At 45.9% G+C, this 21,966-nt stretch overlaps 1 protein-coding gene across 3 annotated transcripts in view; it reads left to right on the forward strand.

Moving 5' to 3' along the window:
* FGF12 (fibroblast growth factor 12) overlaps window positions 1-21,966 on the forward strand; it is a 284,469-nt gene that overhangs the window by 154,851 nt on the left and 107,652 nt on the right. The window contains exon 1 of one of the 3 annotated variants that reach the window (XM_069974404.1): window positions 18,625-19,751. The exons of the other annotated variants lie outside the window; for them this stretch is intronic. Coding sequence (XP_069830505.1) covers window positions 19,553-19,751 — 199 coding nt within the window. The 5' untranslated portion in view covers window positions 18,625-19,552. Of the gene's footprint in view, window positions 1-18,624; window positions 19,752-21,966 lie in introns of those variants that run through there. 3 annotated transcript variants of the gene reach the window in all.

Genomic DNA, 21,966 nt, shown 5'->3' on the forward strand with positions numbered 1-21,966 from the left:
CTATATAACAGCTATACTTACTGTATCTAGGTCCAGTCTCCTGAAGGCAGCTATATAACAGCTATACTTACTATATACAGGTCCAGTCTCCTGAAGGCAGCTATATAACAGCTATACTTACTATATCCAGGTCCAGTCTCCTGAAGGCAGCTATATAACAGCTATACTTACTATATACAGGTCCAGTCTCCTGAAGGCAGCTATATAACAGCTATACTTACTGTATCCAGGTCCAGTCTCCTGAAGGCTGCTATATAACAGCTATACTTACTATATCCAGGTCCAGTCTCCTGAAGGCAGCTATATAACAGCTATACTTACTGTATCCAGGTCCAGTCTCCTGACTGCTATATAACAGCTATACTTCTATCTCGGTATTAGCTACGGCATCTGAGTTTTGTACATATATAAATAATAATATAGATAAATATTTGGTAATTTTAAGGTACTTCCTCGGAGTGCAGACTCACTGTTACAATCACCAGATAAGGATTTCCTTGCATCTATTACCTTGTATCTTGTATGTGATATTAAATGTACTGTAATAAATGCAAATATTACAGACTTTCCGTTTAGGTGGATTAAACCGAACCCCTTTACTTAAGGATTCCATCATGCAAATTGTAGACGTGTTATATTGGAGCACAGCTCGACCCATTCACCTGGGAATAACTCTATTCCTGGACAGTGTCCGTCTCTCTTACTAGATGAAACCAATTTCTCCTGTTAATGGGTTTTCGGGCTGGATTTCCTGGTCGCCTTTTCACTCGTGAAGCATATCTTATACAGGCCAGGTTTTCCACACTCTCAATAGTGCACGGACTTTTCCAGAAGATTACCGGGATATTTTTACATTTTGCAAACTTATATTTTGAGAGGCCAGCAGGATAAAATAGCGACCAAACCATCCGGGAACATTTTATATGTGCATTTATTTCCTTACATACTGGGGCACTGCACACGTTTTAGGTGAATATCCACCTTTTAATATTATTCTACTTTTAGTTAAATGTAATTATGCAGATTTTATGCAGTTTGATTTATACATTTATCTTTATGGTTTGTGGCGCTTTGTTTTTTTGTTACAAATCTCTCTATTCTCTGCACAGACATAAATGTAAATGATAAGATTCCACCTACCTGTAGCTGCCACTAGAGGGAGCTAACTGCATACTGCTGTATACTCAACTCAATAATTGGCTCCTATGTTTCCTCTAATGATGAGGCGACAAGATGAACGTACAGATAAGGGGAAGTATGAAAACCGAGGTCAAACCGAATCCGAGAAACTGTCAGGTAACAAGGAGTAGGACAGTGTTCAGACAGAGCTCAGACAAATGTAAATAACACTCAGAATAAACACAAATTCATGGCCAAAAGCGCAGTCTCTGTCGTACCTTAAAAAAAAAAGGGGACGGCTCCATGGTCCCATCGGGCCCAGTCATAAGCTGCAATCCCTATGCTGTGTGTATCATAGCCATATCTGGCTTCCTGTGTATATAGCTGATGCTGCACGGCGTATAGATAAATCCTCTGGACCTCTGTACTGTCTTAGTGCCGGATAGTAGGTGAAAATAAGAAAACTAGATTTCCCATAAAGTGTCTCGTAGTGTCTGTAAAAATACAGTATTTTCCTGCGTATAGGACTACTTTTTAACACAGGAAAAGATTTTTAAAAGTCAGGGGTCGTCTTATACGCCGGCTGTCGTTTTATTGGGTGGGTGCTGAAAAACTTTAGAAACCGGACTGAAGACCCTTCGGCCCCCGCATACGTGGGAAGAGCTCGAAAACGGCTGCATCCCCGCCGCATGCTGCGACCGTATGAAGGGCAGAGCAAGCTGCAGGAGTCCAGGGCGTGGGAAGAAGAGATACAGTAGGGTGGCGCTGTGCCTAGAAAAACGCCTCTATCCCCCGTCTGGCCGCCCTTGTATCCTAGCGTTATTACTGTCCCTACTTCTCTGCGTCTCAGATCTCACTGCTGTCTGATGTTTTTTATTATTTGGTGTGTGTTGGAGATGGGGTCGTCTTATATCCTAAACTCTATATTTTAACTGGAAAAGTTGGGGGTCGTCTTATACGCCGGAAAATACAGTACTCTGATTTGGCAGTGCAGTCAACTCACTGTGTTGGTAGACGTATAGAAGATAATATATATTTATATACACGTACATGTCTGATCCGAACTGTGAGGAAAAACACTTGAAGAAGCAAACTGTAGCAGGGGGCATTTGGATGATTGGAGGCAATAGCGGCAGTGTGGCAGTAGCTGCATTAGTGGCAGTAGCAGCAGTAGCGGCAGTAGGGGCAGTGTGGCAGTAGCTGCATTAGTGGCAGTAGCAGCAGTAGCGGCAGTAGGGGCAGTGTGGCAGTAGCTGCATTAGTGGCAGTAGCAGCAGTAGGGGCAGTAGCAGCAGTAGGGGCAGTAGTGGTAGTAGGGCCAGTGTGGCAGTAGTGGTAGTAGCTGCAGTAGTGGCAATAGCAGCAGTAGGGGCAGTGTGGCAGTAGCGGTATTAGTGGCAGTAGCAGCAGAGTGGCAGTAGCAGCAGTAGGGGCAGTATGGCAGTAGTTGCAGTAGGGGCAGTGTGGCAGTAGCAGCAGTAGTGGCATTAGTGGCAGTAGCAGCAGAGTGGCAGTAGCGGAAGTGTGGCAGTAGGCGCAGTAGCAGCAATAGCGGTAGTAGTGGCAGTAGCATCAGTAGAGGTAGTAGGGGCGGTAGTGGCAGTAGCGGTAGTAGGGGCAGTAGCGGCAGAGTGGCAGTAGCAGCAGTAGGGGCAGTGTGGCAGTAGTTGCAGTAGCGGTAGTAGCGGCAGTGTGGCATTAGTGGCAGTAGCAGCAGAGTGGCAGTAGCGGAAGTGTGGCAGTAGGCGCAGTAGCAGCAATAGCGGTAGTAGTGGCAGTAGCATCAGTAGAGGTAGTAGGGGCGGTAGCGGCAGTAGTGGCAGTAGTGTCAGTAGCGGCAGTAGAGGAAGTAGTGGCAGTAGCAGCAGTAGAGGTAGTAGGGGCAGTGTGGCAGTAGCGGCAGTAAAGGTAGTAGGGGCAGTAGCGGCAGTGTGGTAGTAGGGGCAGTAGCGGCAGTGTGGCAGTAGTGGCAGTAGAGGTAGTAGTGGCAGTAGCGGCAGTGTGGCAGTAGCAGCAGTAGAGGTAGTAGGGGCAGTGTGGCAGTAGAGGTAGTAGGGGCAGTAGCGGCAGTGTGGCAGTAGACGTAGTAGGGGCAGTAGCGGCAGTGTGGCAGTAGTGGCAGTAGAGGTAGTAGGGGCAGTAGCGGCAGTGTGGCAGTAGCGGGGCTCTTTACATAGTGTACTGTGCGTTTATTTCATATTTTGTTTGTCTGCAATAGGAGAGCGTGTCACATAGAGAAGAGGAGCTCATAGATTATTGGTGTTTTAGTCCCGGTGGATTATCTCACTGATCCAGGATTACGTGCACATTTCTACAGTAAATCCTCTCCTCCTTATGAATTGTTTCAATTGTTTAGAAATATACTAAGTTAAAGGGAAAGTGTCATTTAGATTTCCTCTTACTGATTGGAGTCAGACACTAAAACTTCTTCTTTTATTCTAATCTGTTTCTATTTTCTGGCTATGTTCACACACAGTAAGAGACCGGCCGTTCCGCGACCCCGACATGGTCACAGAACGTCCGGTCTCTGCCCGGATCATTGCTTAAGTATCGGCCGGGTGACCTTTCCGGCCGCGGAGCTCTGATGCGGGTGCATTAGCGCTCGCCTACATCAGAGCTTCCCATAGCGCACAGTGAAGCGAGCGTCCGGAGCCGCTCGCTTCACTGTGTGAACTGACAGGCCTTTCTGCGGCGGGAATTCACTGAATTCCGGCCGCAGAAAACTGACAGGTCAGTTTTTTCCAGCGCCGCATGGGATCCCGGCCGGAGCATTTACGATGTTTGTACGCTCCGGCCGGGATCCCATTGAAAAAAAGGCATTGTTCCACCCCTCAAAACTACGGCCATAGTTCTGCGGCGAGAGCTACGGACGTAGTTTTACGTAGTGTGAACATAGCCTCTGACTGTATTTTTTTTTATTTCACTTTTTGTGCATGATTATGGGGGCAACCATCTTGCCTTGGCTGTTCTTAACAGCATTTAGTGCTCTGCTTTACAGCAAGGCTCACGGACATAGATAGACAGAGACAGACAATAGACAGACTCTGTCCCCTTATGATGAATGTGAGACATTACTGAGCGCGCTCTGTGACCTGTGAAAAGGTCATTCCACAGAGAGCTGCTATTGTCTCCTCTATCTACTGGTGTCACATGATGCTGCAATGCTGTACAGATCACTTTACTGCAGCCTCCTCTTATCACCACAGACACAACGTGAAGTCTCAGCTGTTTTATCCCCAGTGGTGAGAATGAGAACTGCAAGATATCAGGATTATTTTATAATATAGATAGAAAATGGATATTAGAAAAAATGTTTATTAAAAAATATGTTGAACATAAGAATAATATTTAAACAGTAGGTTGTTTACTGTCAAACAGTGTCTCTATGGGAGGGCTTACGCGCCTCCGCCACTGAGAGAATTGACATGTCAATTCCATGAGTGGAGAGCGGAGGTGCGAATTCCGCCGATTTTGCTCAGTGTGAACTGGCCCTTAATGGTTTTCCAGTTTTGTTGCATTACAATGTGCATTCTATTTTTTTTTTTTTTACTGGGACGCAAATGAATCAGTCACAGTATTCAGAACCTTTCTCACCTGGTCCCTCTTCATATATTAGGCTCGGTTCACATCACGATTTTGCAAATCGCCTCACTATAGCTATTCTGGAAAACGTACAGAAAAGTGTGGTCAACCATGTTCTTGTGTACGCTGCAAAACGTAAAAAAAAGATGCGTTTTGAGACTTTAAAAAAAAATAATAATGTAAGTCCATCCGTTTTTTTTTATAGAACGGATACATTAAACGTATAGCAAAACTGTCATGTAAACCGGACTCCAGATATATTGTAGCAAAACAGGGAGGGGAGGAGGCGTCTTGCACCCGGCGCTCTAACACCATCATCTTATGTACTGGGGTACACGTGTAGCGGCCTGGAGTGAGAGGATGGAGGTTATACTGCATGAACGAAGAAATATCCTGTCACAGGCCGAGTGCTAATAACTCTCTCTCTTCCTGAGGTAAATACGGCCACAGAGGTTATAGAGGGGACTGCAACCTAGGTGGCTGGAGATGATGGTACTTGTAGTTGCCCTGAGGTGTTATAGATGGTGATGATGGTACTTGTAGTTCTCCCTGAGGTGTTATAGATGGTGATGATAATACTTGTAGTTCTCCCTGAGGTGTTATAGATGGTGATGATCACACTTGTAGTTCTCCCTGAGGTAATGTAGATGGTGATGATGGTACTTGTAGTTCCTCCTGAGGTGTTATAGATGGTGATGATGGTACTTGTAGTTCTCCCTGAGGTGTTATAGATGGTGATGATAGTACTTGTAGTTCCCCCTGAGGTGTTTTAGATGGTGATGATGGTACTTGTAGTTCTCCCTGAGGTGTTATAGATGGTGATGATGATACTTGTAGTTCTCCCTGAGGTGTTATAGAGGGTGATTATGGTACTTGTAGTTCTCCCTGAGGTGTTATAGATGGTGATGATGATACCTGTAGTTCCCCCTGAGGTGTTATAGATGATGATGGTACTTGTAGTTCCCCTGGGGCTTCTCTATTACTGCTGCCTGAGGTGTTATAGATGGTGATGATGGTACTTGTAGTTCTCCCTGAGGTGTTAGTGATGGTGATGATGATACTTGTAGTTCTCCCTGAGGTAATGTAGATGGTGATGATAATACTTGTAGTTCTCCCTGAGGTGTTATAGATGGTGATGATGATACTTGTAGTTGCCCCTGAGGTAATGTAGATGGTGATGATGATACTTGTAGTTCCCCCTGAGGTGTTAGTGATGGTGATGATGGTACTTGTAGTTCCCCCTGAGGTGTTATAGATGGTGATGATACTTGTAGTTCTCCCTGAGGGGTTATAGATGGTGATGATGGTACTTGCAGTTCCTGTTGAGGTGTTATAGATGGTGATGATACTTGTAATTCCCCCTGAGATGTTATAGATGATGATTATGGTATTTGCAGTTCCCCCTGAGGTGTTATAGATGGTGATGATGGTACTTGTAGTTCCCCCTGAGGTGTTATAGATGGTGATGATGGTAAGCCACAACGTCTCGTATCCCAAAAGATCCCCTCAGGTAATGATTAGTTATGAGCGAATACTGTTCAATCGAATAGATATTCGATCGAATAGTGAGATATTCGAATATTCGATATTCGCACGAATATCCCGCGAATATTCGATAAGCGTTCAAATCCCCCAGCTTCCGGTTTCACCCTCCAAATGGTCAATGGTCACTAATTGAATACTTGTTCCCATAGACTTTAATGGCATAGAATATTCGATCGAATATTCGAATATTCGCGGGATATTCGTACGAACATCGAATATTCGAATATCTCACTTTTGCTCATCACTAGTAATGATGTTACCGCTACCACAGCTGCACTCCACTTCTCAGGGAATTCCTGTCACTGCTGCCTCCTCAGGGGAGTTCCTTAGAATAGCTCCGCCCTCTTTCTGGATGTTTCTCCTAGCTGGTGTAGTACGGTGAGGAGGCAGCAGGTGGTGCTGTTACCTAACTCCCTGATGTGATGTGTGTGACTAGTGATAACCCATCTGTACCTCAGCTCCTCTCTATGATACACACAGAAATACATCCTATTAAACATATACAATTATAATTCAGGGTCCGTTCTCTAAGCTTCAGTGCACTACACATGGTCATTGCAGGAAAACAAAGCCTTGTATTGTTATCCTGGGTCTCCATATTCCTCATTGTATTGCCTGACTATACTGTGGTCTCATACACGTCTCTCTTACGCAAGAAGTCAAAAATAGAAATCTTTCCTTGGATGGTTTGGAATCTCTCAGTGATAGAACATATATACAGTATATATATATATATATATATATATATATATATATATATATATATATATATACGGCTTCTCACTGTAGTTTACGGTATTTGGCAAAACCCCAATCCTTCAGTCCCATCACATAATGTCATTCTCTTTGACCCTTAAACCCACTTCAAAGTACATTCTATCTGCCGCACCTCAATGCTGACAACAACGTCCATTACCGAGTACATACACCTGTTAGTCGTGAATGACACCGCACATCGAGGACTGACTGTATGATCCATTCCTGTACCATGGCTGACTTATCTGTAGTATGTACCGGACATGATTTATGCAAAAGCTACATTGTGTGAACATGGACTAAACGAGAAAAATTGATTTGATGTTTGTTATAGGATTTATACAAAGGAATGAAGGAAACAAACAAAAAAATGATTCCTACCAACACAAAACCAATAGTACAATCCAATAAGAGTATGCGATGGAGACGACAATCAATGCAATATCATTGTTACCACCACAAATGGTCTCTTACACACAGGTCTCTATTTACAGTCTCAGCCTTCATGTCTTCTTTTCCTCCTTCAAGGGGCAGTGTCATCAGAAAATGACTTATTGTATAAAGAATGGTTTTGTGTTAAACATATTTGGAAGAATTTTTGGTGACATTTTTTCCAATTTTCCATTTTGCTATACCAATATACCAGTATAGCAACCAGTATAATGACCGGCACATGGGGAAGGCATCATTGTAGCGGCCGGACAGGAAGATGAGTCCGACTGCTGTGTGTAAGATGGACAGAAAATGGGAGAGTTTAGGGAAGGGAAGGAATTGCAATAGTCAAGATAGGAATGAATCCAAATTTTTCTGACTTTTGGGCAAACTGTGTATAGTAAAGGAGAAGGGGGTCCGACAAGACAAAGAGTAAACAATCTAATCGGAGGTTGCAGGTGTAGCGGGCATAGCGTCCAGGCTTTCTGGTAAGCGCGTAAATCGCACCCAGGGGATATCTCACTATATTTCTCATGAGTCTGAGCTTTCTACCTGATTAGCTCTAACATCCGGCACACCTGCTTCACTTTTCCATCCAATGAGCCACTGTTGGTAAGCCAAGGGATCTCCAGCCACGAGCTGTTAGACGAAGCTATAAGGGGTGCGAGCAGGCAGGAAGAGTACAAGTCTGGGCTCATGAGATGGGAGCTGAATGGGGTATTGTTAATGATAGTGACTGATTATTGGGGGTAGGCATAGCATAATCCGGCATGATTACTTAAAGGGGTTCTCCAGCCCTACAAAAACATGGCCGCTTTCTTCCAGAGACAGCACCGTTCTTGTCTCCAGGACAGGTGTAATTTGCAAGTAAGCTCCATTCACTGTAATGGAACTGAGTTACAAAACCTGCAGCCAAACTGGAGACAAGAGCGGTGCTGTCTCTGGAAGAAAGCAGCCATGTTTTTGTTGGGCTGAAGAACCCCTTTTAAACCAGACAGGTTTGCTTTGTAATACACGCTTCCTTATATTATGGATTTAGTTTGGTTCTGTGCAACTCATGGGAGGAAGGGTTAAAAATCTATCTTTTTAGGCTGCCTAGTGAATTACAGAGTGGCATGCTACCCAACATGCACTCTCACCAAGGCCATGCATAATTGAGAAATGTGCTGGAGCTGCATGTCCAGTGACCCGGAGGAACCCGTGTGTTTTCTTCCTTCCTTCAGCTCTTTTATGCCTGGGGGGAAACAGATTTCACTAAAGTGTCAGTTCATTTTAGCAGGCGGGATGGACACATTTGGTTGTAATGGCTGCCGTGTGCCGGGGGAGTGCAGATCCCCCCTTTATTACTCACTGCTTTTAAAGGGACATTAAATTAAGAAAAACCTCTAAATGTGAATGTATTACGGCAGTTTTACTATATCGGCGAGGGAGGGTCAATGAAAGTATTTACAAGCTATAGTATAAAGCAGCCCCGCTCTCATCCGGCTATCCTAGGAGCCCAGTCCTTTCAGTAACACCATTAGACGCGGCCGACTGTTTCATGTGCTATAACTGTAATTGTACAATAGCTTGTGTCGTCTCGTATACGGCCCCCCTGCAGATTTCCATTATATATATACTTAAATATAATTGTACACTAGCTTGTGTCTTCTTGTATACGGCTCCCCTGCAGATTTCCATTATATATATATATATATATATATATATACACAAATACCTATAATTGTACATTAGCTTGTGTCGTCTCGTATACGGCCCCCCTGCAGATTTCCATTATATATATACTTAAATATAATTGTACATTAGCTTGCGTCATCTTGTATACGGCTCACCTGCAGATTTCCATTATATATATAACTGTAATTGTACACTAGCTTGTGTCTTCTTGTATACGGCTCCCCTGCAGATTTCCATTATATATATATATATATATATATATATATATATATATATATATATACACAAATACCTATAATTGTACATTAGCTTGTGTCGTCTCGTATACGGCTCCCCTGCAGATTTCCATTATATATATATATATATATATATATAAAACTATAATTGTACATTAGCTTGCGTCATCTTGTATACGGCTCCCCTGCAGATTTCCATTATATATATATATATAACTGTAATTGTACATTAGCTTGCGTCGTCTTGTATACAGCGCACCTGCAGATTTCCACTATATAATTCACTATATATATATATAACTATAATCTCTAGATCATTAAATTCTAGATTAAATGGAATTTTTACGTGTGTTAGAACTAATGATAACTATGAGTGAATCTGCCTGTAATCCAGGGCACGGTGCCCGCACCGCAGTCATCTGACTCTTCTCTCATCACTTGCCCCAGATTTCCAGGAATATTTTCCTTTTGTCACCTCAACCACTTCAATGAGAGAGAAGCCGTCCATCAACATAGGACCAAAGTGTGTCGCACTATGCATAAAGCCGTGTATCAACAGCTGCTAACTCTAGATGGGCGCACCTTCTGTAACAAATGGACACGAAACATTTAAACATTTAAAGCGTGACTGTCATTTAAATGTCATTTTTCAAGTATCAATAGTACCAGCAATTTTAAGAAACTCTGTAATGGGTTTTATTAGGCAAAAGAGTTTCCTTCTGTACTCAAAAAGCAGTTTCCCTACCTCTCCCCCCCCATCACTTTAGAAGAAGCTGGATTACTGTGTCCATTATGGTCTATGGAGGGGGGAGGGGATGAGTGAGCACAGAGAGGAGAAAAGGCAGCTCTGCACAGCACAACACCCTGCAATCTTCTCTCACTAAGCTCCCAGATAAGCAGTGAGCTTTCTGACCTGTGAATCCAGTGTTTTATGTGTCAAACTGTACAGCTGCTTCTCTGCTCTCCCTGCTCACTCATCCCCCTTGGCCCCTCCCCCCTCCATAGGGTATAATGGACTCAGAAAACCCATCTTCACATTGATCCTCTGTAATGAAGACAGCTTCGCCTATCATGTCTACAGTACACTGCAATACTAATACATTACAGTATAGTATCATTTTGCTGATCTAGACAGGGATTATAATGGCATAAGTACAATCATAGCAGTCCTCAAGACCTCTATGTTATCGTGTGCTTGATCACATGATCACTAGATTGACAGTAACCAGAGGAAGCGGCAGGTCTAGTTGAACCCAGCAAAGTCCGAACAATGAAAACAGTTTCTGTACAGAGCAGACTATCCATGTATAACAATGGGAAAGTATAACAATAAAAAATCAATAATCTATAAAGTCCCTGAAGGTCTTCTCTAGAGCCGACTCCACCACCATTGCCAGAGCACTAATCCCCATTCATATTCCCTGCCTGGACAAGTTATAGATCAAAACTGACAGATTATGGTGAACATGGATGCAATATCTGTGTTCGGGTTACTGGAGTGGTGGATGCCGCTAGGATGGACTGGAGCGCCGCTAGGGAGCAAAGTCTAAGGGGCCGCTGGTCATCACCGGAGCTCGCCGCAAGGTGGGATGGATTGACTGCGGCAGGAGACCACCAGGCTTGGCTTACTAATAGAGGCAGGAGAGGTGCAGCAAGAGACAACATAGACAGGTCGTCAGCAGGAAACACGACAGGGAACCACGAGCAGGAATCCCCAGGCTGGGACCATAGTAATGCACTAAGCATGCAGAGGCTCCAACAAGGCAGCCAGGGCAGGTGCAGATATTTATACTAGAGGGCTTCTATGCATCAGCCAATTAAGGGTGCACTGGCCCTTTAAATCTGTGAGAGCCGGTGCACTTGCCCTAGGAAGCAAAAGGGACAGAGCAGGAGTGGGGAGAGGTAAGGAGCCTGTGGGGCCGAGGGGATGTGGTGTCGGGCCCCAAAGTCCACAGATTGGGGGAAGGCAGCGGCAAAACAGAAACATTACACACAATTAAAGAGTTTTATTTTTCTACTATTTTTACAATTTAGCCTATAAAAAGCCTATACAAAAATTATAAAAATAATATTCCCACAGCTGCTGCTACCGCAACCACACAGTCAGGTCAATACACCCTGGATAGGTGACTGCAGGGTGACATACGTGTAACACGGTTGTTCCTGGTCACGTGACTGGGAATCTCTATGTGGCCTCATCCAAAAGAGGTAAATGGATATTGGTCTGGATCATTAGATCTGCGGTTAGGTCAGGATTTACGGCCATAATACAAACTTAAACACACTCGTATATTACGGCCATATTGTGTGTCTCACCAGTACATGTGATACAGCCTATAACCCTATTACACAGAGTGATCATGGGACGAATCGGGCCGATTATCGTTCCGTGTAATAGAGACAACGACCATCGGCCGATCTTTACTTCATGTCTGGACCTAAAAACATCAAACGTCGGGTGCACAGGCCGACACTGTCCGTTCAGTCAATCACTGGGGCTGTATGTAACCTGCTTTAGGGTACAGGTTGTCTCTTATCTTCACCCTGATGTTTTTGTATATTAGCGGTTTATTTGATATGCTAATGAGGTGTGGCGGCCATGCTTGTTACCTGCTGATAGTTTCCCTTTAAACCTTTGCTTCCTGTATTCCTACTTTCCTTTATTCTCCCTTTCTTTTCTTTTATTTCATCTATTTTTGGCAGATTTTAAAATGCATTTGTGCTTCAATGTGTTAAAGTACGTTATACATATTTCAAGTGAAGGTACCAGAACAATGGAAAAGCTGTGAACTATTTATATACGCTCTGGCGGAGTCTTCTGCGTATTCTCAGGTGTCAGTCAGAAGAAAAATAAACCGCTCATCCACCGGCCCTTGTTATAAAACCGTTTAACGCTTATGACTGATACACCACCACCTGCCGTCAGGTTCTAGTCAAGAATCTTGTATTAATAACCTGTATAGTGAGCGTGGAGGAGCGGTAGATTTTACTATAGCGTACACACTGTATACCGTACCGTACGCAGCATGCATTTATTTACTGACCATGATATAATGAATTAGAAAAACAAATGCAGCATTAAAGGGGAACTATCAGGGGGTGAGACGAACCTAACCTGCTGATATGTCCCACGGACGTACAAAAACTGCAGGCAGGCTGGTGGGACAGGAAAATAATAAAGACCTGAACTCCCTCGTCCTTCCGCCTCCGCTGCGCTGGTCCGGTGTCCCGTTCACATCAGCCGGCTGTGCTCTTCAGCTGGAAACCGGGTATGTCATGGACCCAGCTTCTCCAGCTGAAATGTCACTGCCTGGCTGAGCGATCACCTGGGGCTGAACACTGATTGGTCGGTTGCGCAAACACTTAGCCAGGAACGCTAATAGAGCTGCAAGTCACCAGCCGATGTGAGCGGGGCCTGGAAGAGGCACGGGGATGGGTGAGTTCATGTCTTTATTATTTTCCTACCCCCCCCCCCCCCCCCCCCCTCCCCTCCTGCAGTTTTTGTACTTCTGTGGGACTTTTCCTTTAACAGCTCAGATTACTGACGTGAGGCATCTTGTATAATGTGTATATCATGAAAAAGCAAAAGAAGAGCCCATGGAGCCTCATTCAAGAGTCTCAAAACACAGGACTAGCCCGATATCCCTCCGGGAAGGACCCAGCTAAGGGGCGGCTCCTGTAAGGAAACCGCCAAAGCCACCATATTAAGTGGCCCTATAAGTCAATGTAAGGGAAAAACCAAAGCCAGGTAACCATCCACATACAGCTGTTTCGGGGTGTTGCCCCTCATCAGTGCGGAGCAGGATTCTGGCTAGGTGGGAGCAATGGCAAATAGAGCCATAAGAGAAACAGATTGATGAAGTCAGGGAGACCGGCCAATCAATAACACTGCCTTTGGGTGAACACCAGCCAGATCTGTGCAGCACCAGATACACTGTAAGTAGTTTAGGGCAATCGGCGCTCAGCATAGTCGTGATCATCTATTAAGAACCGAGCTCTACTGTGTCAGCAATAAAGTAGTATATGATATTACCAATTACTAATGCTTCCCTATAGAGGATGGGTGGGTGACGTCTATCAGAGAGCGGCTTATTAGACAGATGGAAGAGGAGGCTCTTGATGAATCCATCGTTCGGAGACATCTTTCTACATCCTATAGAAAACTCCCATTCAAAAGTCTTTTTTTTTTTATTTCCCTTGGCTGTGATCTAATCAAAAAAATTTCCACTCTGACTTTCAGCAAAGTCAGATAAATGGAAACTTTAAATGAAGCCCAAGCAGTGACCAGAATGAAGCGATTCTTCCAGAAGAGGCTCCGCCGGCTCTATCATTACTATATACTATATCCACATGGTGGTGTAGACAGCGTTAATGTGCGGCCGGCACAGGGGCGACTTCTCCATCTCCCTCCATTTGTTGCTTTTAATTAACAATTATTATGAGGTTTGTTTTGTACGGCGTTCGGCTTCGATACAATAACTCAATAAGCAGCGATGGGAATAAATGGTAACGTTTCCAATGTGATCAGGAGAATGTAATGAACGTTTCCGAGGACAGAACACACAATTGGATATAAATGCTAAATTCACTAAAATGTCCTAAAACTCAACTCAATTAGACTGAAGATTGTGATCGGACGTTGTTTAGAGAGCGAGGACCGCTCTGCAGCCGGTGATGCGCCTTTCTAGCTAATTGCAATTACGTCTCTCTGAATACGTTGGGCGCATTCGTCTTTGCCCGTTTTCGGCTGACTTGTCTTTCAGATGTTGTAAGTGATATCTGGAGATTTCAATCATCTTTCGGCTCTTAGATTATTGCTGGAATTACCGGGAAACGTTTCCACAACAAATCACAATGGTGACACGGTGCTGCAGAATGGTGGAAATCCTGGCCGTGATTTGGCTGTACTTTAAAGGGGAACTCTTCCAATGCCAGCTATAGATCTATTCATATAAGTGGCAGGAGTGCATAGCTTACCTGTTGCACTGTTCACATAATGCAGATTTTTTATAAGGGTGCGTTCACACCTTCAGGATCTGCAGCAGATTTAATAGCAAAGATTTGATGCTGTCTTCAGTTATTTAGTTACATTGATATTAAATCTGCTGCGGATCCTGTACGTGTGAACGCACCCTAAAAAACTACATTTCATTTCACTTTTCTGTAACTTCCTGAACCTGGTAACAATGTTCCAGTCACATCAGAGCTGCCGCTACTTGGCTGACTATACTGTACCTACCTCCTAGCCGGGTCCATGACATGCAGAGCCCACTGGTCACATCCTCACACAGCACTGAGGTATATCTGCAGAGATCAGCCCTGTATACACTATATAGTATATGCAGCAGACAGTATAGGATGTATACAGGCACAGATCAGCCCTATATACACTATAGTATATGCAGCAGGCAGTATAGGATGTATACAGGCACAGCTCAGCCCTGTATACACTATATAGTATGTGCAGCAGACAGTATAGGATGTATACAGTGACAGATCAGCCCTATATACACAATATAGTATATGCAGCAGACAGTATAGGATGTATACAGGGACAGATCAGCCCTATATACACAATATAGTATATGCAGAAGACAGTATAGGATGTATACAGGCACAGATCAGCCCTATATACACAATATAGTATATGTAGAAGACAGTATAGGATGTATACAGGGACAGATCAGCCCTGTATACACTATAAAGTATATGCAGCAGGCAGTATAGGATGTATACAGGGACAGATCAGCCCTATATACACTATATAGTATATGCAGCAGGCAGTATAGGATGTATACAGGGACAGATCAGCCCTATATACACTATATAGTATGTGCAGAAGACAGTATAGGATGTATACAGGCACAGATCAGCCCTATATACACAATAGTATATGCAGCAGGCAGTATAGGATGTATACAGGGACAGATCAGCCCTGTATACACTATATAGTATACTAGGCAGTATAGGATGTATACAGGGACAGATCAGCCCTGTATACACTGTGGTATATGCAGCAGGCAGTTTATGTATGCAGGTGTGGTGTCCTACCACGGGTGTTTCGTGTTTTACACCTGTCTCACAAGTTTCTCCTCTAGGTTCAGTGGTAATGAAGTTAGCATTCTGTAGTTTCACCACTAGGTGTCAGTATTTATAATGTATGCTCTTATGGATTGCACAGCTGCAGCTGACAAAGGGTTACTGTTTCTTATGTGTTGTGTACTCTTCTTGTCCAATGAAGATACTCTTCCTTTCTAGCCTATCACTTGTCTTTTTTTCTTTGTACACATTCTTTTCCACCACTCTGAGTCTCTTACATGTCCCTGTAGGAAGTAGTCACTTGGTTGGAGGAAGAGTAGCTTCAGTCTTATCCAGATTCTTACAAAGAGAGGACGCACAGAGCAGACACCCTGCTGTAGCCAAGCCAGGGCCTGGCTCTGCCAGGACAAGCCTAGTTCAGATAGTGTGTTTGTGAGGCAGTAAGACACGTGTATGAACAACCAGATACACCAGTATCTACCTTATATCTACTATGCAGTGCAATACACTGAGGGAGAACAGTCGGGGATAATCGTAGCCCACGCCGAGAGCAGTATCCTAAGCAAAAAAAAAGGAACTAACCTGGATAGAACAAAGATACCAAAAAGTCTATGTATTCTATCTCAAAGTGCAGGTGACACTGGGACACTTAGCTTCACCCAGGTAACCATGTCTGGGGCTTGTACCACCCTATTAGGACAGGAAGCTCGACACTGTAGGGCAGAAGGTGGTTAGACACGGTCTAAACACGGGTACAAGTAAACTTCTCACTCTCAAGTAATTCTCCAAAGTTCCGGCAGAGCACAAGTACTACATTGTACTACAGTACTACATTGGGTTGGGACTCCCTTGACAAACTCCTCTCCTCTACGCTGCTCCACTCTGCTCTCAACTATACAAGCACCGCTACAGCTACCTCCATTCCATTCCACTCTTAAGTATCTCCGCAGCACAGATCCAGTTAAGCACTAAAGTCCGTACAAAGATTATCTATTTGCTGCTAAAGTGTTTTATATTATTCAGAGACTGTACAGTAAAGCTGTTCTATTTTTATCACTGGGACTCAGTCATCTCTTCATCTACACCAGCACCTATACACACACCAGCACCTATATACACACACCAGCACCTATACACACACACCAGCACCTATACACACACACCACCACCTATATACACACACCACCACCTATATACACACACCAGCACCTATACACACACCAGCACCTATATACACACACCAGCACCTATATACACACCAGCACCTATACACACACCAGCACCTATACACACACCAGCACCTATATATACACACCAGCACCTATACACACACACCAGCACCTATATACACACACCACCACCTATATACACACACACCAGCACCTATATACACACACCAGCACCTATATACACACACACACCAGCACCTATATACACACACACACCAGCACCTATATACACACACACACCAGCACCTATATACACACACACACCAGCACCTATATACACACACACACCAGCACCTATATACACACACACACCAGCACCTATATACACACACACACCAGCACCTATATACACACACACCAGCACCTCTATACACACACCAGCACCTATATATACACACACCAGCACCTATATATACACACACCAGCACCTATATATACACACCAGCACCTATATACACACACCAGCACCTATACACACCTGCTACACTCCTTGGGGCATTTTCCCCTTTCTGTGGCTGGTGGTACCAATAGTCCAGGTGGGTCGATTGCTACTTAGGACAAGAGTCCTAGGGACCCATTACAGCCCGGCAGGTCACCGACCATTATAGGATGTATACAGGCACATATATATATAGCAGCTGGGACAGGCAGTATATGATAAATACAGGCACATAGAGCAGGCAGTATATATATACATGCACATAGAGCAGGCAGTATATATATACATGCACATAGAGCAGGCAGTATATATATACATGCACATAGAGCAGGCAGTATATATATACATGCACATAGAGCAGGCAGTATATATATACATGCACATAGAGAAGGCAGTATATATACAGGCACATAGAGCAGGCAGTATATATATAGGCACATAGAGCAGGCAGTATATATATAGGCACATAGAGCAGGCAGTATATATATATACAGGCACATAGAGCAGGCAGTATATATATATACAGGCACATAGAGAAGGCAGTATATATATATATACATGCACATAGAGCAGGCAGTATATATATACAGGCACATAGAGCAGGCAGTATATATATACATGCACATAGAGCAGGCAGTATATATATACATGCACATAGAGAAGGCAGTATATATACAGGCACATAGAGCAGGCAGTATATATATAGGCACATAGAGCAGGCAGTATATATATATACAGGCACATAGAGCAGGCAGTATATATATACAGGCACATAGAGCAGGCAGTATATATATATACAGGCACATAGAGAAGGCAGTATATATATATATATATATATACAGGCACATAGAGAAGGCAGTATATATATATACAGGCACATAGAGCAGGCAGTATATATATATACAGGCACATAGAGAGAGAGAGAAAGAATGAATAGGATGTGTATACATATATATAGTAGTTGGGACAGGCAGTGTGTATACAGGTATATATATATAGCAGACAGGACAGGCAGTATAGGATGTATACAGGTATATATATATATATATATATATATATATACACACACACACACACACATACACCGGGACAGGCAGTATAGGGTGTATACAGGTATATATATATATATATATATATACACACACACACATACACCGGGACAGGCAGTATAGGGTGTATACAGGTATATATATATATATATATACACACACACACACACATACACCGGGACAGGCAGTATAGGGTGTATACAGGTATATATATATATATATATATATATACACACACACACACCGGGACAGGCAGTATAGGATGTATACAGGTATATATATATATATACATACACACACACACCGGGACAGGCAGTATAGGATGTATACAGGTATATATATATAATATATATATATACACATACACACACACACACACACACCGGGAGCTGCAGTTCTCCGTCGCCGCCGGTGAGAATTTCTCATCCAAACCTCGATCACGTATTATTGCGTAGAGCGCGGAGATAGGGGGAGAGGTCCGGGCTGCAATCCTCCGCCAGTGAGGGGTTCCCTGCAGCAGCATCCCCCCCCTCCCCGGACCATGTGACTCTCCTTGCCCCCCTCCCCATCCTGCTGCCCCCCGTGCCCGCTGTAATAGCGGGGGGCGCATCACCCTCCTCCGTCCCCGGGGAAGTTGTGTCCGTGCTGCCCGGGACCTCCCCCCACATCCCCCACAAGTTGTGTCAGAGCGGCGGCGGGAGGCTCCGGTGACATTGGGAGCGGCGGCGGCTATGGATGTGTCCGGGCTGTGTACCGGGGGCCCCGGCGGGCGGTGTGACACACGTGTACAGAACATGATGTATATACCGAGCACCGTGCACGAGTCCTGCGGTCAGTGAGGGAGTAGTGACCTGTGGAGTCCCGGCGGCGGCGGCAGTGCACCCGGTACAGCAGGAGCAGTGCACCCGGTACAGCAGCATCATTGCACCGGGTCCAGCAGCGGCAGTGATTCCGGTACCGCAGCATCATTGCACCCGGTCCAGCAGGAACATTGCACCCGGTACAGCAGGAACATTGCACCCGGTCCAGCAGCGGCAGTGATTCCGGTACCGCAGCCTCATTGCACCCGGTCCAGCAGCCTCATTGCACCGGGTCCAGCAGCGGCAGTGATTCCGGTACCGCAGCCTCATTGCACCCGGTCCAGCAGCGGCAGTGATTCCGGTACCGCAGCCTCATTGCACCCGGTCCAGCAGCGGCAGTGATTCCGGTACCGCAGCGGGATTGCACAGTATGGGCTCCTAGAGTTGTGACATGGAAAGCACCGGGACGCCGCATCCCTGCACCGGATCCCGGGGGCCGCTCCTGCTCTAGAGCCGCCGTTTGCATGCGGCGGGGACGTTCTGTGACTCGTCTACAGACATCTGCGGCTCGGTAGTCACCGGGACCCCCCTCCCCAGCAGTGGGATATCCCGCGGGGGTCGGTGATACACGGGAGGACCCGGGGGAGCTATGGCTGCGGCGATCGCCAGCTCCCTGATCCGCCAGAAGCGGCAGGCGCGGGAATCCAACAGTGACCGGGTGTGCACGTCCAAGCGGAGGACCAGCCCGAGCAAGGACGGCCGGTCCCTGTGTGAGAGGCATGTGCTGGGGGTGTTCAGCAAGGTGCGATTCTGCAGCGGCAGGAAGAGGCCGGTCCGGAGAAAACAAGGTCAGAACCGGGAGCCGGGGCACTCACCCAGTATATATACCCGGGGCACTCACCCAGTATATATACCCGGGGCACTCACCCAGTATATATACCCGGGGCACTCACCCAGTATATTTACCCGGGGCACTCACCAAGCATATATACCCGGGGCACTCACCCAGTATATATACCCGGGGCACTCACCCAGTATATATACCCGGGGCACTCACCCAGTATATATACCCGGGGCACTCACCAAGTATATATACCCGGGGCACTCACCCAGTATATATACCTGGGGCACTCACCAAGTATATATACCCGGGGCACTCACCCAGTATATATACCCGGGGCACTCACCCAGCATATATACCCGGGGCACTCACCCAGTATATATACCCGGGGCACTCACCCAGCATATATACCCGGGGCACTCACCCAGTATATATACCCGGGGCACTCACCCAGTATATATACCCGGGGCACTCACCAAGTATATTTACCCGGGGCACTCACCCAGCATATATACCCGGGGCACTCACCAAATATATATACCCAGGGCACTCACCCAGTATATATACCCGGGGCACTCACCCAGCATATATACCCGGGGCACTCACCAAATATATATACCCAGGGCACTCACCCAGTATATATACCCGGGGCACTCACCAAGTATATATATACCCGGGGCACTCACCCAGCATATATATACCCGGGGCACTCACCCAGCATATATATACCCGGGGCACTCACCCAGTATATATACCCGGGGCACTCACCCAGTATATATACCCGGGGCACTCACCCAGTATATATATACCCAGGGCACTCACCCAGTATATATACCCGGGGCACTCACCCAGTATATATACCCAGGGCACTCACCCAGTATATATACCCAGGGCACTCACCCAGTATATATACCCGGGGCACTCACCCAGTATATATACCCGGGGCACTCACCCAGCATATATACCCAGGGCACTCACCAAGTATATTTACCCGGGGCACTCACCCAGTATATTTACCCGGGGCACTCACCCAGCATATTTACCCGGGGCACTCACCCAGCATATTTACCCGGGGCACTCACCCAGCATATTTACCCGGGGCACTCACCAAGTATATTTACCCGGGGCACTCACCAAGTTTATTTACCCGGGGCACATACCCAGCATATATACCCGGGGCACTCACCAAGTATATATACCCGGGGCACTCACCCAGTATATATACCCGGGGCACTCACCCAGTATATATACCCGGGGCACTCACCCAGTATATATACCCGGGGCACTCACCCAGTATATATACCCGGGGCACTCACCCAGTGTATATATACCCGGGGCACTCACCCAGTATTTATACCCGGGGCACTCACCCAGCATATTTACCCGGGGCACTCACCCAGTATATATACCCGGGGCACTCACCCAGTATATATACCCGGGGCACTCACCCAGTATATATACCCGGGGCAATCACCCAGCATATATACCCGGGGCACTCACCAAGTATATATACCTGGGGCATTCACCCAGCATATATATACCCGGGGCACTCACCCAGCATATATATACCCGGGGCACTCACCCAGCATATATATACCCGGGGCACTCACCAAGTATATATACCCGGGGCACTCACCCAGCATATATACCCGGGGCATTCACCCAGCATATATATACCCGGGGCACTCACCCAGTATATTTACCCGGGACACTCGCCCAGTATATTTACCCAGGACACTCGCCCAGTATATTTACCCGGGGCACTCGCCCAGTATATTTACCCGGGGCACTCGACCAGCATATATACCCGGGGCACTCGGCCAGCATATATACCCGGGGCACTAACCCAGCATATATACCCGGGGATGGGTGGTACAGTGCCTGGAGCCGGGGCACTCACCCAGCATATATACCCGGGGCACTCACCCAGCATATATACCCCGGCAATAGGGCACTCACCCAGCATATATACCTGGGCATGGGGGGTGGTACTGTGCCAGGAGCCGGGGCACTCACCCAGCACGTATACCCGGGGCACTTACCCAGCACGTATACCCGGGGCACTCACCCAGCACGTATACCCGGGGCACTAACCCAGCATATATACCCGGGGATGGGTGGGTGGTACAGTGCCTGGAGCCGGGGCACTCACCCAGCATATATACCTGGGGGATGGGGAACTCACCCAGCATATATACCCCGGCAATAGGGCACTCACCCAG

The sequence above is a fragment of the Dendropsophus ebraccatus genome, chromosome 6, assembly GCF_027789765.1.
Source record: "Dendropsophus ebraccatus isolate aDenEbr1 chromosome 6, aDenEbr1.pat, whole genome shotgun sequence".
Taxonomy (NCBI): domain Eukaryota; kingdom Metazoa; phylum Chordata; class Amphibia; order Anura; family Hylidae; genus Dendropsophus; species Dendropsophus ebraccatus.